This window comes from Hyaena hyaena, unplaced genomic scaffold (genome assembly GCF_003009895.1).
Source record: "Hyaena hyaena isolate Hyena2069 unplaced genomic scaffold, ASM300989v1 scaffold_96, whole genome shotgun sequence".
In the NCBI taxonomy this organism is placed as follows: domain Eukaryota; kingdom Metazoa; phylum Chordata; class Mammalia; order Carnivora; family Hyaenidae; genus Hyaena; species Hyaena hyaena.
Genome location: NW_024080729.1, coordinates 2915360 through 2936130, shown reverse-complemented (window position 1 = coordinate 2936130; position 20771 = coordinate 2915360). Strand labels below are relative to the sequence as shown.

Here is a 20771-nt window from a genome sequence, read left to right as displayed (position 1 = left end):
CTTAGCACCAGGCCTGGCACATAGTAAACACTTAAATGTCAGGTACCATTATTATTATTATTATTAAGACTGGCGAAACAGTACTCCTTTTTCCCACGCGGCATCAGCCCCCCGAGGGTGGGTTCTCCTGAGCTCGTCCCTTTCACAAATGAGAAAAGCTAAGGTCCAGTAAGGGACCCCTGCTTCCTTCTTCTGTAAGTTGAAGGAATTGGGCTGGATGCTCTCATTCCCAAGCTGGGCAGGCAGCAAGGGGCAGGGAAGAGAGGGGGATCACTCCCTGCACCCCACTGAGCCCCAGGGCTGCCCTACCTAAGAGCGATGCCCCCCACAATGTCCTGAATGTGAGGACTCCCTGTCCCCAGCCTCCCCACATACCCTGGCAGCTTGGAGGTCAGAGACAACAGCTGTGATCTGTGGAGTGCAAAGCCAGCTGGGGGCCCCTGGTGCCCTGGGAGGGAGGAGGAGGCCACCATGCAGCTAGCTGCCTTCCCGGGAGACTCCGTTGGTGCCCAGAATCCACCTGCCCCTCATGGAGAGACTTCCAGCATCTCCTCCTGGAAATCCATCCTGCCCTGCTCCGGGCTCTCTCGTTGCTCCTTGCCCTTGACGACCTTCCTGGGCGTCTTCAGAAATCTGGAATTCAGGCCCCCGCAGCAAATCAGCCCCTGCCTTAGGCTCAGAGAGTTTCCAGCCCTCCCCCCCCCCCCGCCCTGCTTCCCCTTTTCACCTCGGCCCCCAGGCTACTCACCTGAACAGCAGCTTCTGCCCAGGTTCTTTCTTAATGATGTTCAGCTTATAGTAGTGGCGCAGGGCACGTGACATCTTCTCGTAGGTCATGTTCACCCGGTTCTGGAAGGCAAAGCAGCCCCACATCACCGTCCCCTCCCTACCCCGCTCCTTCCAGGCCTTGGCTTCCACACGTGCAAAGGAGCAGGTTGACCTGGGTCGTTTCTTAAGCCTCTTGGCCCAGAGTTCTGGAGAGTTCTCTTGAGTTTGGAAGGAGAAAGGCGAGGGAAAGTCGGAGGAGAAATAATGACTGCTACCTACGGGGCAGGAGTGACTCACATGGTGCTTTTAAATAGCAAAGGTCACAAGTAGTAACAAATAATATGTATTTAGTTGGAAATGCAGAGACATAGCACCATTAGGGGGCACTATGGCAGGAGTAGCTCCCCACGAGCTGCCTGGCTTTAGTCGAGTTGTTTTCTTTTTCTCTCTCTGAGGGGTGGGCAGTAGAGAGAAAGGGCAAAGAGGCTGGGATTCAGTGTCACCTTAAAGCAGCTGTGTGACCTCGGGTAAGTTTCTTTACCTCTCTGCTTCTGTTTCCTTGGCTATAAAATGAGGATAAGAACATTGATCCCTCAGGTTTGTTCAAGGATTAAGTTAGCTAAGCCATAGAGCACAGTGCTGGGCAGGTAGTACATGTTCACTAAGTGGAACTGCTGTTCTCTGGGCCTCAGTTTCCCTCCGTGTACTATTGGGGATTGGACCAGGTAAACACGCCCAACCTTTAGTCAGTTGCATCCTCCCGGTGCCCAGCACCACTGAGAGGCAACAAGAGTGAAGCATCGACCCACACGTTCTGTGTTCAGCCCCTGGTCTGTCATCTACTGCCTGCACACTCTTGGGCAAACTGCTCTGTGCCTCCATTTCCCCTCCGATGCCTCCCTCACGAGGTCTCCTGAGGACTAAACGAGTTAATATGGGGCTAGCCCTCAGAGTAGGGCCCGGCCATCAAATGCTATACCATTTTCAGAAATGCCGTCTACCGGAGATCACCATTATTGCTGATAGTTTTGTTTTTTTTTTTAAGACTCCTTCTTTTTTAGTTAAATGACTTTATTTACAGAGAAGGACACTTGCTTTATATCACCAGGGTAAATCAAGAAATTGACACTGTAGTTAAAACTTTTCATCTTAATTCATACTAAAATAAATAATTATTAGAATTTGGAGTAAACCACCTAACGTCTTCTGGCAGATGCCCTTTTTGGGTGTAGGCACCCCTCACATTGGGCATGCTGGCCTCAGTGGTTCCCAAGCCTTTCCAGCCCTGACACCCGATGCCGCCACGGGGCCTGAGACCTGGGTTTCTACCCCAGCTTCCCCCTCAGGAAACCACTTTCCTCTTCTGGCCCAACCACCCTGCAGGATATGCGGCACAACTCATGGAAACAAGCTTTAAAAGTCTCATGGGGCACCCGGGGGGGGCTCAGTCGGTTAAGCGTCCGACTTCAGCTCAGGTCGTAATCTCGCGATTCATGAGTTTGAGCCCCGCGTCGGGCTCTGTGCTGACAGCTCAGAACCTGGAGCCTGCTTCGGATTCTGTATCTCCCTCTCTCTCTGCCCCTCCCCAGCTCACACTCTGTCTCTGTCTCTCTCTCTCAAAAGTAAATAAACACTAAACAAAAATTTTTTAAAAAGGTCTCAAGTGCTAAGCAAGTAGAAGGCAAGATCTCTGAACTTCCAGGACAGTCCCCATCCTCAAGAAGTAACTTCCTGTCCCTCAGGATCTCCTAAAATAAAACAATCCCGACACTTCTGGAGCTGCTGGTGAAGTCCCCGTCTGTTGAGGACTGCCCCATAGTGCTGATGGGTCCACTCTGCCCCCCTACTCTGTCCTCTTCTGGATGTGTGGAGGCCACCCTGCCTGGTGGCTGGAGAGCTTTACCTTGTGGTTTCCCCAGAGTCTGGCAAGCCCGTTTGGATCCACAACTCTGAAGATCTGGGCGTTCTTGTCTTCCCACCTGATGTAGGGCTCGTACCTGGTGTCAGAGAGCAGCTGGTACACATAATCCCACAGCAGCCGGCAATCTGCAATCGAGCACAGGGGGTGTGGACAGGGCGCTCTTCTGGAGCTGTGAGTGCAGGCATTAGAAAGGTGCTCTGGGGCTCAAAAGTCCCTGGGCCCAGACATGCAGCAGGATGGTCAAGATGACAGGAACAGCCACCTGTGGTGGCTTGTTGTCTCTGTTGTCTCTCTGATTCACCTTAACGCTAGGAAGTGGCTCCCCGTCTCCCCAGGAAGACATGAAGAAATGAGTTCAGAGAGACATGGACTTGTCTCAGGCACCAAGCTCCCTGTGGCGGGCAGACCAAGGAGTCTAACCCAGCCCCACGGACACCAAAGCCCTTCACTTGGAGGCAGGTGGCAAGGGCAGGCGATGGGGCTGCTGGATGGTGGCCAGTGGCCTGCACCTGCCTCCAGGTCCCCTGGATCTCTGTTAAATCAGGATTGTTAAATCCTTCCTATCAAGCCCCCTGATAAGAGGTTTGGGAAAATCAAACGTACCATCATGGAGAGAGCAGGCAGCAGAGGGAGCCTGGGAAGGAGAGCTAAAGTCCCCCTACCTGGGCCACCCGGCTGGGTCATTTCAGGCAGGTTACCTAACCTCTTCCGAGCCCCTCATCCTTGTAGGGGATGATCTGACAATCAAGTAACATAACAGATCCAAAAATCCTTAGCCCGGTGCCTGGTACAGGGTAAGGGCTCAAAGAATATTAAGCGTTACCATTGGAAGTATCAAATACTTGTCTTTTAGTGACGCCCGGTTGTTCCTGATCCGGAAGCCAGGCTTCTGCCCCCTCCGCGGTGTCTTAGAATAAAGCCATGGAAGAGCAGTGGCCAAACAGCAGCCTTCAAAAAGGCAGCCAGTTTATCTATCAGTCTGTCCGGCAGCCTGTTCTTCAACCATTTAACATTGAACGTAGAGTGGAAGTGCATTGCCTGGTTAGAGCTCAGGCCACGCAACCTAGGTTCACGTCCCAGCCCTGCCACTCACTGTGTGTGATCGATCATGGGGGAGTCATGTAGCCTCTCTGTGTCTCATTTTCCTTATCTGTAAAATGGGGCTAATGAGAACACCAACCTCAAAACGTCAGTGTGGGATACGTACAGGTCTCAGAAGCTCACCTGGCACAGAGTAAGCACCCAACAAATAAAAGGGGACACGTGGGGGGCGCCTGGGTGGCTTAGTCGGTTAAGCGTCCGACTTTCGCTTAGGTCATGATCTCGCGGTTCGTGGGTTCGAGCCCCGCGTCGGGCTCTGTGCTGACTGCCAGCTCAGAGCCTGGAGCCTGTTTCAGTCTGTGACTCCCTCTCTCTCTGACCCTCCCCTGCTCACGCTGTCTCTCTCTCTCTCTCGTAGAAATAAAAATATTAAAAAAAAAAAAAAAGGGGACACGTGGGTGGCTTAGTCAGTTGAGCATTCCACTTCGGCGCGGTCATCATCTTGAGGTTCATGAGTTTAAACCCCATGCCGGGCTCTCTGCTGTCGGTGCAGAGCCCGCTTCGGATCCTCTGTCCTCCCTCTCTCTGCCCCTTCCCTGCTTGTGCTCTCTCAAAAATAAGTAAACATTAAAAATCAAGAAGTAAATAAAAATTTAAAGGAGAGGAACACTCCCCCCTTTTGCACTGCTCGTGGGAATGCAAACTGGTGCAGCCGCTCTGGAAAACAGTGTGAAGATTCCTCAAAAAATTAAAAATAGAACTACCCTATGACCCAGCAATAGCACTACTAGGAATTTATCCAAAGGATACAAAAATACTGATTCAAAGGGGCACATGCACCCAATGTTTATAGCAGCACTATTGACAATAGCCAAAGTACGGAAAGAACCCAAATGTCCATTGACTGACAAATGGATAAAGAAGATGTGGTACACACACACACACACACACACACACACAATGGAGTATTACTCAGTAATCAAAAAGAATGAAATCTTGCCATTTGCAACAAAGTGCATGGAACTAGACTGTATTATGCTAAGCGAAAAAAGCCAGTCAGAGAAAGGTAAATATATGATTTCACTCATATGTGGAATTTAAGGAACTCAATAGATGAGCAAAGGGGAAGGGGAGCAAAAATAAGATAAAAACAGAGAGGGAGGCAAACCATAAGAGACTCTTAAATGCAGAGGACAAACTGAGGGTTGCTGGAGGGATGTTGGGTGGGTGATGGGCATTAGGGAGGGCACTCAGGATGAGCCCTGGGTGTTCTATGTAAGTGATGAACCACTCAGTTCTACTCCTGAAACCAATATTACACTATATGTTACCTAACTTGGATTTAAATTAAGAAAAAAAATTTCACTACCTAACCAAAAAATAAAATAAAATAAATAGAAAATAAAAAACAGACCTTAAAAAGGGGAAAAAACAAAACAAAACAAGAGAGGAATACTCACCATGCCAACCTCACTGTCCAACTATGACCGGGTAAACTGGAGACAGGCTGGGCTTGGCGATCCTGGGCAGCACAGACTGCTGTGGCCAGATTGTGGCCAGTACACAGGCCGGTCACCCCACACCCCGATAGCGCAGCACGGACCCTCTCATCACCCAGCTCGGAGCAACCCTCCTCCCTGTCACCCAGAACCCTCTGGGACTTGGCCTCAGCACACCTCCCTCCTGTCCACAGGTACACAAAAGTCCTACTCACCAGCGATCCTGCCATCGATGGGAGACTCCGGCATCGTGGGGGAGGAGCAGTCTCCCTCAGCCCTGCAGCCGAGCTCCGAATGGTGAGATACACTGAGGGACTCCTCTCCACCAAGGGGCCACCTGGCCAGGTGGCTCAAGGAGCTGGCAAACCCCAGATGCGGTGGCTGCTGCAGGCGACCTGTTCGGGGGGCCAGGTGAGGTGGCTCAGTCCCCTCTGCAGGCAGATGAGCGCCGCTGATTGTGCGGGCCCCGAGCCTCCCCCTGCCCCCCAGGGCACACCTGGGTCCCCGTGGGCAGCACCCCTGATGCTTTTCCTCCATCCGGTTCCCAGTTGGAAGGTCAGGGAGGCAAAGGAGGGCACCGGTGAGGGCCAGACAGCCCAGGCGCTAACCCCAGCTCCCGGGCAAGTAACACAATCAAAACAAGCCCCTGCCCTCATGGAGATTATATTGTAGCAGTGGGGGAGGGGGATCAGGAGGAGAGGAAACAGGGACAGCAGACAACGCTTTGCCAGAGAGGGGAGCAGAGAAATGAGGAGATGGGAGGCGGCAGCCTGGAGGGTCACAGGGGCCGGCGGTGAGGGTGGAGGGGGCAGGGCAGAGGGGAGCTGGGGGCTCAGCCCGCACAGCTGCCTCCTCCAGTAGGTTGCCTGGAGGAACCCTCCCCTCCCGGTGAGCCCCACTGCGGGGGGGGGGGGGGGGCCCCAGAGCTCTGAGAGGAGCCTCCTCACCTTCCGGGANGGGGGGGGGGGGGGGTCCCAGAGCTCTGAGAGGAGCCTCCTCACCTTCCGGGAGGCAGGGGCAGTACCGAGTGGGCATCTTCTGCCTGAAGGCTCCTCCAAACAAGGGCCCACATGCCAGGGCTTGCCGCTGGGTCTTGATGTACTGAAGCAGCTCATACAGGACGTCACCTGGGGGTGGGGGCAGGGGCAGGTCAGCCACCTGCCTCTCAGGGGAGGGCTGGGGTCAGCCGCAGCTTCATGCAGATGAGGTAGGAGGTGGCAGCGTGGCAATGGCAGGGGAGATGAGAGCCACGGGGAAGGGCAGGGGAGGGGAGAGCAGGGCAGGACGCCCAGAGCTCTGCAAACAACCACCAGACATCCCCGCAGGCCTGCTCTAGCGAGGGGCCACCGGGGCAAAGGGGACCGTGGTCATGCTGGGAGGGGAGCAAACTCTTCCAACCAGTGCCTCCACCTCCCTCCTTGGGTCCCCCTGGCCTTCTGTCAGCACGTTTTAGAGGGACGCCAGCCAGTTTCCCTAACCTGAACCAGGCGCACGAAGCCGGAAGTCATCCTTGGTGAGGATGCAGAGGGCTCGGCCGTTCATCTCGAAGCCGTGCTCCCCCGTGCGCTGCAGAGAGTACTCCTGCTCGGCCCAGCGCAGCCAGTGCAGAACGTCCTCCCTGCTCCAGAGTGCCGGCTGGATGCCTGCAACCACCGTGAGCACAGGGGCTGGGAAAGGGCGGGGGGGGGCAAGGCCCCCCCCAGCAGTCTCTCATCCTTGCACTTCAGGGACGTCACCTCCTCGGAGAAGCCCACCCTGAACGCTCCACCTGGGCGGATGCTCTTCTGTCCTGCCCCCCCTCCCACTTTGTCAGCATGTGCTGTTCTTTTCCGTCCTGGCACCTTACCCTCCTTGTCATTACACTCGATATACATGTTTATGTTTATCATTATCTACGCCGTATGTATGTGTTCACTTATTTTTTTTTTTAATGTTTATTCATTTTTGAGAGGCAGAGTGTGAGCGGAAGAGGGGCAGAGAGAGAGGGAGACACAGAAGCTGAAGCAGGCTCCAGGCTCTGAGCTGTCAGCACAGAGCCCGATGCGGGGCTTGAACCCACAAACCAACAAACTGTGAGATCATGACCTGAGCCAAAGTCAGATGCTTAACCAAATGAGCCACCCAGGCGCCCCTAAAGTCTTTTTTTTTTTTTTTAAGTGGAAATAGGAAACCCATATGCATTAAACGTGGGTAGGTGAGCCCTCAGCCATGACAGGAAATTCAGAGGCTGTAATGTAAATGAAAGATGTACTTGATTACATAAGTTGTGCATGTGGTAAAAGATACCATAAACAAAACTAAAAGAGGACAGAATAAAGGGAAGTATTTACAACACAGATAGCAGATAAAGGGCTTAATGTCAGGGCGCCTGGGTGGCTCAGTCAGTTAAGCGTCTGACTTCAGCTCAGGTCATGATCCCATGGCTCATGAGTTTGACTCCCGTTTTGGGCTCTGTGCCGACAGCTCAGAGCCTGGAGCCTGCTTCAGATTCTGTGTCTCCATCTCTCTCTAACCCTCCCCTGCTCACGTTCTCTCTCTCTCAGAAATAAACATTTAAAACAAAAAAGGGCTGAGACACCTGGGTGGCTCAGTCAGTTAAGCATCCAACTTCATCAATGATCTTGCAGTTCATGAGTTTGAGCCCCGCTTCCAGCTCTGTGTTGTGTGCTGACACAGGATTCTGTGGCTCCCTCTCTCTCTGCCCCTCCCCTGCTCACGCTCTGTCTCTCTCTCTCTCTCTCAAAAATAAGTAAACATTAAAATAAATAAAGAAAGAATCCTTTTAAAAAGGGCTAATGTCCATCACAGGGGAAGAGCATCTCTACACTGATTTTTTTTTAAGACAAAAGAATCTTACTAGCAATTCACACTGGAGCAGGATTTCTCAGCCTCAGCACTACTGACGCCTTGTGCCCGAGAATTCCTCGCCGTGGCGGCTGTCCTGAGCTTTGTGGAATGCTTGGCCGCATCCCTGGCCCCCTGCCCACTAGATGTCAGCAGCAAACACACACACCCCCCCACACGCGCGCGCGCGCACACACACACACACACACACACAGCCCAAGGAGAGTGACGACCCAAAGTGTCTGCAGACACTGCCACATGTTCCCCAGGGAGAGAGGCAAAACCGCTGCCAGCTGAGAACTTCCGCAGTAGAACAAATCCACTAATAAACATGTGGCAGGATGTGACACCTCGCTGGTCAGGGACAGGCACCATCAGAAAAGAATGAGATATAATTTTAATGAGAGCACCTACCGCAGGCAGGAATGAGGGAAAAGGATGCCTCGCTGGTGGAAACGGAAATGCGGAGCCTCCATGGGAGGTCAGTCCAGTGGCTACAGAAGTGGCCGAGACACAAAAGCTGTGTGGTGTGAAGCTGGAGGCCACAGTGAGATTCAGGAGTGCCGGGGGCAGGCCGACTGGCCATTGCATTTTTGGGAAGGGGTTGCCTATCCCGTGATCGTTGAGGCTGTTGGCCTGAAAATTCACACCTATGATTCCTGTGTCAGAGGGGCACATTGCCCTGTGTGTGGCCAGAGGGTGGGGATGGATTCCATGGAAACACTAAAACTGCACGAAGAGGTGGAAAATCGTGAACTTGGCCGACAGTATCAACCACAGATGTGATCCTGCTACCAGGTCCAGAGACATGAGCAGGGGACTTCCGATGTTGTCTCTGAGGGACTCTGAGGACCCACAGTAGCACCTGAAAACGAAGCCTGTCATCGCCCCGGAGCGGGATTTGGTTTTTCTTTCATTACCTCTTGCTCACTACCTATCCTTTCCTGCCAGACCCTCAGGTCCAATAAATACAGAAAAGGGACCTTCCTGTAACTTATGTCTTCAAAGAATACTGAGGTCAAAAGGCTTCCAACAGGACTCGAGCCCCCAGGGAAGGACCAAGTTCCAAGCGGTAGATCAGCCACCCAACTCTGGGCCAAATCTCCAACCCCAGGGTCTGGTCCCACCTCAGCCCCTCGCTGGCCAAGTCACCTATAAGCTGCTCACACGCTGTTAGCCTCAACTTCCCCCTCTGTGAAATGTGATAAAACACTGCCTCACTGGGCTACCGCGCTGTTTGAGGGGCAGGGTGGTGTACAGGTTAGGAGCCCAAGCTACCTACTGTACAATCCAGTATCTCACCCCTAAGTACAGACCTAAGCGACACCACCAGAAGACATGTATGAGAATGTCCAGTAGCTCTGTTCATAGTAGAAAAGAACTGGAAACATCAGGCAGTGAGCAGATGATCAAATTGTGATGTTCGTGTACAATGGCACATGGATTAAAGCTCACAGATACAATGAAGAAGGAAAGAAGCCAGGTGTAAAAACACTATCAAGAATAGAAGCTGATCTGGGAACAGAAAACAAAATAGTGGTCGCCCTTTGCAGGGGAATGGACTGCGAAGAGGTGCAGGGCACCTTCCTGGGGCACTGGAGCTGGTCTAGTTCCTGATATCAGCGGTGGCCACCCAAGCGTACACGTGCATAAACATTTGTAACTTAGGATTTGTACACACGGCCCTATGTAAATTATAGCTTAAAAAAAAAAAGGAAAAGGAAAAACATGCAACAATAAGTATCGATGCTGGTGCCAGGCCAGCTGGAAACTGGCTAAATGGCTGTGTTTCCATTTCTTCATCCGAAATCAAGGGTGGTGACACACACAGTACTAGCGGGCGACCCGGGGCTGTCAGAAGGATTCTACGAGATAATCCATTTGAAGGCCAGTGTTTGGCATGAGGTACACACTTTCCAAGATGAGCGGAGCTCTTGGGGGGACATGAGTAGAGTGCTTGGCACAGGGCCCAGCACACGCAGAGCTCAGCAACCACTGGTGAATGTCATGTAAGGTGTCCACCCCCCCCCCCGCCCCCAGACGTCTTCCTGCCCTAGTTAGCAGGATGAACCCAACTGAGCCTCCCCTACTGGTCTAACCACACCCATAGGCTTGACCTGCAGAGAAACCCACACTTCTCCCTCTCTTGGCTGTCATCCACCATATTTTCAGTTCCTCACACCAACCATCTTTGCCTCTCAAGACTCCAGCCTGATGTCACTTTACTCTCCCTGCCCCGGCCACTTGCTCCCTGGAGATTCCCGGCGTGGCTGGTTCCAAGCTTCTGGGGCAGATCCAGGCAGAGACCCTGGCAGGGGAAGCTGGAGGAGCTGTGTATCTAAGACACCACTTGGGGGTCTGAGTGTCTTCCTGAAGAGTTAGCAGTGTCTCCCACCCACACCGAGAGCAGGGTGGGATTCGAAGGCCCCCCTCCCCCTCCTGGGCTGCATCTCCTTCCGCTGCCCATATCATTGGGCTTCCAGCTTCCTTATGCAGTCACTGCAACCCCCGCTAGAATGTCAGCTCCTTGACCACAGACTAGGCCAGTCTCAGTCACTGCTGTCTCTCCAGCACCTACAGCAATGCCCGGAGCATAGTAGATGCTCAATAAATATAAATGGTCTAAATGAGTGAGTTTAAAGACTTCCAAGCATCTTGACACACCCTTCTCTGGCCCCCCCCAGCCCTGACCCAACCAGGTCTCTCTTCCCACAGCACCCCTTTCACTCTTCTGCTCAAGAAAGTAACATGGCAGGGAGCCTGGGTGGCTTGTTCAGTCAGTTAAGCGACTGACTCTGGATTTTGGCTCAGGTCATGATCTCACAGTTTGTGAGTTCGAGCCCTGCATTCGGTTCTGCACTAACAGTGCTTGGGATTCTCACTCTCTATTCCTCTCTCTCTGTTCCTCCCCAGTTTGTGCTCTCTCTCTCTCTGTTAAAATAAATAAATTAACTTAAGAAGGAAAGAAGGAAGGAAATAAGGAAGGAAGGAAATAAGGAAGGAAGGAACAAAGGAAAGAAGGAAGAGAAAGAAAGAAAGAAAGAAAGAAAGAAAGAAAGAAAGAAAGAAAGAAAGAAAGAAAGAAAGAAAGAAAGAAGAAACTGGCGTGGTTCCCAACTCTTGGCCCGAGCAAGTCAAAACTCCTCTGACCTGGTTTCAAGAGCCGCTTCAAGCTGCCCCTCCCCACCTAACCAAAGCTATTTCCCAGCTACTCCTCACCACACCCCTGCAGTTTGCTAGCTAGAGTGACTTCCAGAACAACAGAGCTGGGCCTACCGTTACCAGTCAAATCAGAACAGCCAGCTTCCTCCTCCCCGGCGGGTTTCCAGGAGGAATGGGGGAGACTGTAAAGTGCTTGGCCAGTCCCCTAAAAATGGGAGCTGTCCTCATCCCACACTGGAGGCTTTTGCTCAGAGTAAGTGACAGCCGCAGGGTCGGAGGTACCTGGGCTTGAACCCCAGCCCCACCACCATTCCACTGGTGGGTGACTGTGGAGAAGAGAGTCCTCCCCATTCCAAGACCAGTGTTCACATCTGTCAGGTGGGGATAATAAGAATCTACTTTCCAAAGTCGGACACTCAACCAACTGAGCCACCCAGGTGCCCTGTTCTATTTCATTTTTTAAAAATACTTATTTTGACCCACTAAATTGATTTCACTCCTTAGTGAGGCCTGACCCAATGCTTTGGGTTTTTTTGTTTTAAGACAGAAGATTGCTGAATGTACCGCAACAAAGAGGCAGGTAGGACAGCAGAGGAGAGGCTGTCTGCCCTGACCAGACCCTTTGAAAAGCGCTGTTAGGACATAATTGTATAAAATGAGGCTGTCGAATGCATTCCCAGCAGCAGCCGGGTCACCCAAGAGTTTACTAGGGACACAGCTTACTAGAGGCTCATCCTAAACCTACTGGACCAGAAGCTGCATTCCAACAGCACTCCCAGGAGACTCACATGCACACAAAAATTTGAGATGCCCTGATCTAGAGTGGCAGGAAGCCACTCTGTTAGAATTGTATGTTGGGGTGCCCGGGTGGCTCTGTCAGTTGATCATCTCACTCTTGATCTCGGCTCAGGTCATGACCCCATGGCTGTGGGTTCGAGCCCTGCATCGGGCTCCATGCTGACAGTGCAGAGACTGCTTGGGGATTCTCTCTTTCTCTCTCTCTGCCCCTCCCTGACTTGCGTGCTCATTCTCTCTCTCTCTCCTCTCTCTCAATAAACTTAAAAAGAAAAACAAAGAATTGTGTGGGGACGCTTGGGTGGCTCAGTCAGTTAAGCGTCTGACTCTTGATTTTGGCTCAGGTCATGGCCTCATGGCTTCATGGGTTCAGGCCACGAACTGGGTCTGCACACTGCGCAGAGCCTGCTTGCGATTCTCCGTCTTCATCTGCTCCTCCTCTGCTGGCACTCTCTCTGTCTCTCTCAAAATAAATAAATAAGCCTAAAAAAATCGTATATATTAACGTAAGTGCTCGGGGACTCTCGGTAGGTGAAGATATGAACTTGAGCAGCGGCACAAACATCTGTCGGAATACCCCAAGGGCCTCTTCCCATGATGTACATTGCCAGAGTGCTGCAGAAGCGTGTCCTCCCTCTGCTCACGACATCTGAAAGTCAGATGTGGCGCTTTATGGTCTCCTCCCATGGCTTGTTCACAACTAGGAGCTTTGAAAGTCAATTTCCAAACGCAGAGATCTCAATTTCTCTGCAGCCAACCGTGGGAAATTCACAGAGCTCCCCCCCCCCTCCCCCAGGGAATCAGATCCAGGAAAATGCAGCGACTCAGGACCAAGAACTAAGAGTCTGCCCAAGGCATGGGCCCCATCTGGCCATTAGCTGCACAGATGACTCGGTTTCTCTGTCTGCAAACACGGTTGTGCTGGTGACCATCTCTCGGTGCCTCCATGACTCACTCCCCTAGGACCACAAGTGGTCCCAGGGCCTGTCCTACCTTCACAGCTCCTGACCCACCCTGACCTTGGGGGAGACCCTCACGCATGCAGCCTGGGGGAGGGGAGCTGTGACTCCTCTTTCACTCTCCCCTTCCACAGAGGGAAGCCTCCGTGTGAATCTCCTTTTGTGCATGCAGAGCCTAGGGCGATCCAGGCCCTCCGTCTGGGCCCACGTCTGGGCCCACTTCCTGTCGCTAGATGACAATTCTCCCTCTGCCCTCCTCTACTGCACGCCTTTGTTTGTCAGGCAAATAAACATGGAAAGGAGCCCTGCAGGGAACTTGTGTGCGCCACTAGGCACTAACTCCCAAAGCTAAGCAGGATTTGTTTTGTTTCTTCACCTTCCCGCTGAGGCAAATCACCCTGCTGGTTAGAAGAAAAATGTAAACCAACTTGACAATAAACTATTTAAGAAAAAAAATTAAAAAATAAAAAAGAAGAGAAGCTCTCGAGGTGGAGGAGGGAATGGGGCGGGTAACTGGGGACAAATGCCAGAGAGATGCCCAGCGAGAGACACCCAATTTCCAGAAATGTAAGAAGAAAGGATGACGTCATTGCAGCCATCTGAAAGGTTAACCCCTCACGGAGGGTCAGCAGTCTGCTTATCTGGGATGTCGTTGGAGGAAAATGAGTCATTTAGCTCACCCTGTCTTGGAAGACGGCTGGATATTTACTAAAGGCCAGGGCTGTGTTGCCCAAATATTTTCAGAAGTAAATATGAGTCATGAAATCTAAGATAAGAAGGACAGAGGGCACTGCTGGTGCCCTGCCCATGGCCCTTGGCTCTCACCTCTACTCTCTGATGGCCGCCAAATGTTGAATGTCAGCACCTGACTCTGCACCTGACTTAGCCCAGTGCAAAGGGCAACTTGGAAAGGGAAAGTGGGGATGGAGCCGAGCCAAGCCCTGGCTAGGTTTGCTCCACTCCTCCTCAAAGGAGAAGTCTTTTCAATTTGCAGCGGATTCAGTGGAAGCAGCCTCACCCCCTCACGGATGGGATGTGGGTGGATGAAGACCCAGCTTCCTCACCCCTGGGCTAGGATAATTCAGGGTGTGCTCTCACTGTCCCCCACAAGTCCCTACTGGGAGTGAGCCCCAGTTGCCCACAGTGCTACAATTTAAATTTAAATTGGATTTCCGGAGCACCTGGGTGGCTCAGCCTGTTAAGCGTCCAACTTCAGCTCAGGTCACCATCTCACAGTTCATAAGTTCAGGCCCGCATTGGGCTCTGTGCCGACAGCTCAGAGCTTGCTTCAGATCCTTTGTCCACCTCTCTCTGCCCCTCCCCAACTCCCACACACTCTCTCTCTCTCTCTCTCAAAAATAAATAAACTTTAAAAAAATAAAAATAAATAAATTGGATTTCCTTCTCTCCTCTGTGGGGAAGTATTTCAGGGCCTGTTTCTGGAGAAATCTAACCAAAAGCAATAGGACTAGTACCCCCAGGAGCTCTAAATTGACACCCTGAGTTGAGTAACTAGGAAACAGGCTGGCTGAAGAGAAGAGGAAATTCTTATAGGAATGTGCAGGAAGACCTGGTGACCATTTCAGAGAGGCCCCACTACAGGGGGCTTCAAAAAAAAAAAAGGTGATGCCTATATTTTCTAAAGCCCCACCCCTCTTCTTGTATCCTCTTACCCAGCCACCTTAAGCTAGGCACCCAACAAAACAGAGGTAACTGAAGGTTACTTGACCTTGGATAGAACACAACTTTCTGGCCCTCAATTTCCTTATTTGGAATACAAGTGAATTGACTGAGGACACCTCAAGTGTCTACAGTGTTGACATTCTAGGACTTGGTGTGCCAGTTAGGGGAGTGGACTTTGAATATGGGGAGGTAATGGGGGATAATCTAGAGGTCATCGTGGAACCTGCAAACAAGTCCTCACCACCACCACCACTGAGGCTGAGTGTCCTCAGCTCCCATGAGACGTCGTCAAAGGTCCTTCTTAGCAGCAACATTCAGGGTCTTCAGCTCTGTCCCCAAAGTCCCATTTTTCCTCATCACCACGGCTTGGGTTGTGAACAGAGCCCAAATCCTACCCTCTATGTAACTTTTGCCAAATATCTCCTTGGAACAGCCCTGAGCTCCAAGGTCCCTGTCAGGGCTGGCATTTGGACAAAACGAAACACTTACAGAGCCCCTTGCCCCTCTCCCCACATCACACTGCGGCTTCCCTCCCCCCCTACTCTGAGGCATGAGTGCACCCATGCTCTGTGGTTCCCTCGTATCCGTGAGTCCCCTTCATCCCACAGGCTGCGTTCCTCGCTAAACCGGGCTGCTTCCAGCAGAGGCATTTGGGGGCAACCAGATTCTCCCCAAGGCCTGTGAAGTCATACCCAACATTCTGCTCAATCCTGTCAGCAGCTCAAAGAGGAGGTCGTGGCCAGGAAATCAGAAGGTGTGAAATCAGTTAAGCAGTGTTCCAGCCACTTCTGAGCCAAGCAAGAAGTGGCCTGGATGCTTCACAACCCTGGTGAGATGTACCTGCCCTCAGGTGCCCTAAGAACCATCCCCGTCCAGATTAAGACCTCCCACTGGCAGTCAGCTTGCTGCCTAACCTATGATTCCCATGGCTTATGAAGTACATTTAAAAAATCTCTTAGAGGATTATCAAGGACCAAGAGCTGGCCTTAGCATGGAGAGCCCATGTGCTCTGGAGCGGGTCACTTGGCTTTTCCAGCCCTAAGCTCTGGCAATGGAAAGATAGGCATAAAGAACATTCATCTACAGCCTGTTCTATGGTTAGGAGTTTCTTTGGGAAAATGAAATAAAAGGACATGGTCAATATACTTCCCATGGCTCTCTTTGGGTGCATTTGATTGTTTTACATATTCTTCGGCCATTTCCTAATTTTTGAAATAAGCATATGCTACTTTAGGAACAATAAAAATTAAACATCATTATTGAAAAGAGAGTTCTACATACATACGACTGCTGTTCATTGTTTCACCTCATCAGGCTCCCTCGTTGGCGATATCCCCAGCCCTTTGTCTTTAGGCTGGAAGAGACCCCATAGCTCATTTGATCCCAACCCTCATCGTACCAATGAGGAGACCGCTCGCCCTCACCCTTGGCCATGGCAGCCTCCTTCCCAAGGTGAGAATTCACATTTACCTCCTCTGACTTCCTCACCAAGGAGAAGTTACAGAAAATCCAGCAAAGAAATAACAAATGGAGGGAAGGCAGTCTCTTGGGTAAGAAGTCTATGCGTCACATTTATGTCCTTTAAAAACATCAGCCTCTGGGGTGCCTGGGTGGCTCAATCAGTTAAGTGTCCGACTTCAGCTCAGGTCAGGATCTCACCTTTCATAGGTTTGAGCCCCGCATCAGGCTCTGTGCTGACAGCTCAGGGCCTGGAGCCTGTTTCAGATTCCGTCTCTCTCTCTCTCTCTCTCTCTCTCTCTCTCTCTCTGCCCCTCCCCGGTTTGCATTCTTTCTGTCTCTCAAAATCGAATAAATGTTTAAAAAAATTTTTTTTAATTTTTTAAATAAAAACATTAGCCTTTATGACAAAGGCTCTACTCACGGAGTCTTCCTGGAAGCTTGCAGATCCCCCCTTCCCCCAGCAAGTCCATTCTAGCTTCACATCTGGCCTGGGTGCTTGCGGGTGGTGTGGCTGCCTCCGGGCTCACAGAAGAACTGGCCAATTCTCCCTCCTAGAAAGAGGAAAACCCAGGGCAGTCAAAGAAGAGCCTTCTCGGTGAAGGCTCAGCCATCCTTAAATAGATTCAGAATTTTTTTTCCAAGGGGAAGAGCATCCTTCTCTGTATCTACCTTAAAGGGAAGAACCATGAGTGTCTTCAGCTTGGTACCTTCACCATCTCATATACAGTGGACACTTGATCAGTTTTATCTTTCTGATTCAAGTGTCTCACAAATTTGCCTAACCCTACGTTTGGCTTGTAAGCTGGAAATCTGAGAGCATAGGAACACTCTCTGGGACCCTGGTGAGAGAACACAGAGAACCTGAAGGGCCGGGATAAAAAGACCGAAGTCAGAAATAAATAAGCCACCAGGTAAATGCCATTTTCAAGAGAGAAGAAAGAAGGATAAATTTCTGAATCCCAAGGTCCCACCAAGGGAAGGCTGTATCTTTACCATTTTACAACCAGCTTCGCCCCAGAGGTATTCGGTTCATCCATCAGGATAAGGGGTTGAAAAAAGCAACCGGATTTTGTAGAAGCAGGAGGATCCTTGGGACTTATGCCCAGCCACAGCCCCCCCCCCCTTTAAAAGTAAAAGTGAAACCAGACCAAGCAAGTCTTTGCCCACTCTAGGATCTTCAAGAGCATGACCTTCATCTCTCGGTGTCTGAGGAGGGGAACCTGCCTGAGAGACTAGGGATCTGGAGCTGCAAAGCGAACTCCAGAAGCCTGGGCAGAGGAGGATTTAACAACTTTTGGGCTAGTTCTCTGGGCCATTTCTGGCTGGCTCCCAGTCTGCTGCTGCCCCCTTGGGTGCTGTTTCCCAGGTAACCCAGCTTCAGAGGTTGCCACGGGTCTCACACTCAGAGGAAGCCCCTGGTGGACTCCTCCACCCTCTTCCAAGCATGCGGACCAGCCAGTTCCCGGGTTTTTACTGCCTGGGAAATCCCAGCCAGGGAGTTGCTGAGAGTTAGGGCTCTGGGCCTCAGTAGGAAGTCCAGGGAAAGTTCTGATAAAATATGGGTATGCATCTGAATCTTGATCTTGGAGAGAGGACGTGGAGAACGGCCTTGGAGGCGGGAGGAGGGGGCCCAGCTCTGGGGCGGTTCCGGGGCTGCTGGGGAAATATGGCAAACGCAGAGAGACTGCTAAGGGGCGGGGGCTTCTGCGGTTGCGTTTGCCGGCTGTGAGGGTCTGGTTTGTGCAAGAACTTCCACAGACGGATGTCACAAGTGATTGATGGAGGGGGGAGGAGGAGGTAAGGAGGAGCAGTATATAACACAGCGGGACTGGAGGTGGGTGAGGAGCAGAGAGGGCCGGTGAGGGAGGGATGGAGGGTGAGGTTTGGGAATGTGTTGGAAAGTGAGATTCCAGCCAGGAAAAAGTTCTGATAAAACGGGTATGGAAACTGAGGCAGTGGAGAAGGGCTGGGGGGCAGGAGGCTCCGCGCGCACTGGCACCGCACTGCCGGGTTCAGTCGCTGGGCCCTTACCTGCATCACAGGTGGAGGTGAGGGAGCCACCGGTCGTCGGTCGTGAGCGCTCGCCCGGCTGCGGCTGCTGGGTCCCCTACCCCCAACCCCTAACTCGGCCCCCAAAACTGGAAAGTCGCCTAGATCTCTTTGGAGAGGCGCCGGGTAAGCGCGCCCTTGTGTTCCCCGGGCGAGTAGGCGAGCAGGGCGCTTCGGTAATCTCTATCCTTCCGGGAAACGAAAACGAAAGAGCGGGATCCGGGTTCCACTCCCGCCCCGGCGGACTCTGGGGCGGGCAGGGGCCGGCCCTTGCGGGGAGCGAAGCGGGCCGGGAGGCGTCGGTCCTGCCCGCGTCCTTCCGCAGGTGAACGGACCCTCCTCCGGCCAGCCTGGCCCTGGCTCCCAGCGGCACGGAGGTGAGATGCTGCGGGATCTGGGGAGCTTAGGGAACCCCTAGTCCTGGGCTCAGGACAGCCACAGACCACCTTCATGTCACCCCGTGCGTCTCCGCATTTGGATGGGGCGGGACCTCTGATGCTGTCCATCTGGACCAGGTGCCTCGCCTCTTATGGATGAGTGACCTTCTTGGCCCTGAGCCCTCCCCTGCCTTCCGTTTGGTGATGGTCCCCCACCCCCACCCCGCGGAGCCCCACCATCAGAGGCGCTGTGGTACCTCTGCTGACTTAGACCCTAGTACTCAATGGAATCCCCCTAGCACCCTTTCCCAGGCCTCTGGCTATTCCAGGCAAACCAACACACTCATCCGAGGAAAAGGAGAGAAGCCTGACCTGCGGAAATTCCCAAGGTATAGATGCTGTTATAAATGCTTACTTAGCACTGATGCATCATGAGCTTCTAGAAACTAGAAAGAACAAGACCAAAAACCCAATAGGAAAACGAGCAAAGGATACGGATAGAAGGTCCTCTTGAAACAAAACGCTGAATGGCCCCGGACTATAGAAGATGCTCAGACTCACTCGTTATTAAGGTGGGCAAATTAAAATTTTTCTGAGATACCCCTTCTTTATCTGTTAATTTGGCAAAAATTCAAAAGTCTAACATAATCCTCTGGAGAGGCCGAGGGGAACAGAGAACACTGGGCAACCCCGTGTAAGATAGTAAGACAAGATCTTGCAAAGTTACAAACGCATGTACCCTTCACCTGGCAATCCCACTACCGGAAATGTATTCAATAAATCCACCTGCACATATCCAAAATGTACATGTTGTTTATTTCAGCATGGCTTCTGATAAGGAACGATTAGAAACAATTCAGGCATCCATTAACAGGGGGCTGAGGAAATAAATTATGGTAGATCCGTGTAACAGAACACTGACTCATCTCTCTGTGATGGATGGCAAGTTCTCCAAGAGGCAGTACAGATTAGCAGTTAAGAACCTAGACTCAGGACAGCCCGCCTGGCTTGGAATTCCAGCTGTCACATGCTGGCCCTGTGCCCTTAGGTAAATTAGTTAACATCTCTACTGCCTCTGTTAACTGCCTCTGTTTACTTAGCCGGAAACCAGAGCTTATAATAAATAATCTCGTAAGGTTGCTATGAGGAGTAAATGAGTTAACATTTGTAAGAATGTTAGTGTGTGCCTGTTAGAAGTGTGTCTGACCATCACACTAAGCAAAAAAATCAAGGTACAGAATAATGTGTACTACACGCTACCTTTTGTGTGTACATACAAAATATATGTATTTGTACAAAGAAACTCTGAAGGGATATGTAATAAACTACTAGACATAACTGGGATTCAGGATACAAAATAAGAGCAGGAGGGGCCCCTGGGTGGCTCAGTTGGTTAAGCATCCGACTTCGGCTCAGGTCATGATCAGTTCGTGAGTTTGAGTCCCACATCAGGGTCTGTGCTGACAGCTCGGAGCCTGGAGCCTGCTTCGGATTCTGTCTCCCTCTGTCTCTGTCCCTCTCCCACTTGCACTTTCCCTCTCTCTCTCAAAAATAAACATTGGACAATTTTTTTAAAAGAGAAAAAAAGAAAATAAGAGGAAGAGTTTTCATTGGAAGCCTTCTTACATGTTTTGATTTAAAAAAAAATTTTTTTTAATGTTTTATTTATTTCTAGGAGAGAGAGAGAGAGAGACAGCGTGAGCAGGGGAGGGTCAGAGTGAGAGGGAGTCACAGACTGAAACAGGCTCCAGGCTCCGAGCTGGCAGTCAGCACAGAGCCCGACGCGGGGCTCAAACCCACGAACCTCGAGATCATGACCTAAGCGAAAGTCGGACGCTTAACCGACTAAGCCACCCAGGCGCCCCTTACATGTTTTGATTTTTAACCGTAGGAATAAATACCGATCAAAAGAGTTAAAATAAGTAAGAAAGATGTTTAAACATTTTTTAATGTTTATTTACTTTTGAGAGAGACAGAGTGTGAGTGGGGGGGAGGGGCAGAGAGAGAGAGGGAGATACAGAATCCCAAGCAGGCTCCAGGCTCCAAGCATCAGCATAGAACCCGATGCAGGGCTTGAACCCACAAACCACAAGATCATGACTTGAGCTGGAGTCAGACGCTTAACCGACTGAGCCACCCAGGCAACCCAAGAAAGATGTTTCAACCCCCATTCCATGCCAGCAAGCCACAACCTAACTAATGATGGAACTGT

General features: G+C 51.4%; 1 protein-coding gene across 1 annotated transcript; it reads right to left on the bottom strand.

Moving 5' to 3' along the window:
• Nucleotides 1-471: 471 nt before the first annotated feature.
• Nucleotides 472-18170, bottom strand: ETV7 (ETS variant transcription factor 7). Its single transcript, XM_039235291.1, is given in 11 exon segments — nt 472-633; nt 749-849; nt 2672-2814; nt 5445-5660; nt 6231-6356; nt 6708-6872; nt 16555-16684; nt 17324-17358; nt 17361-17403; nt 17406-17488; nt 17702-18170. Coding segments are annotated over 11 exon segments (1617 nt in total). The 3' UTR covers nt 472-527.
• Nucleotides 18171-20771: the final 2601 nt, after the last annotated feature.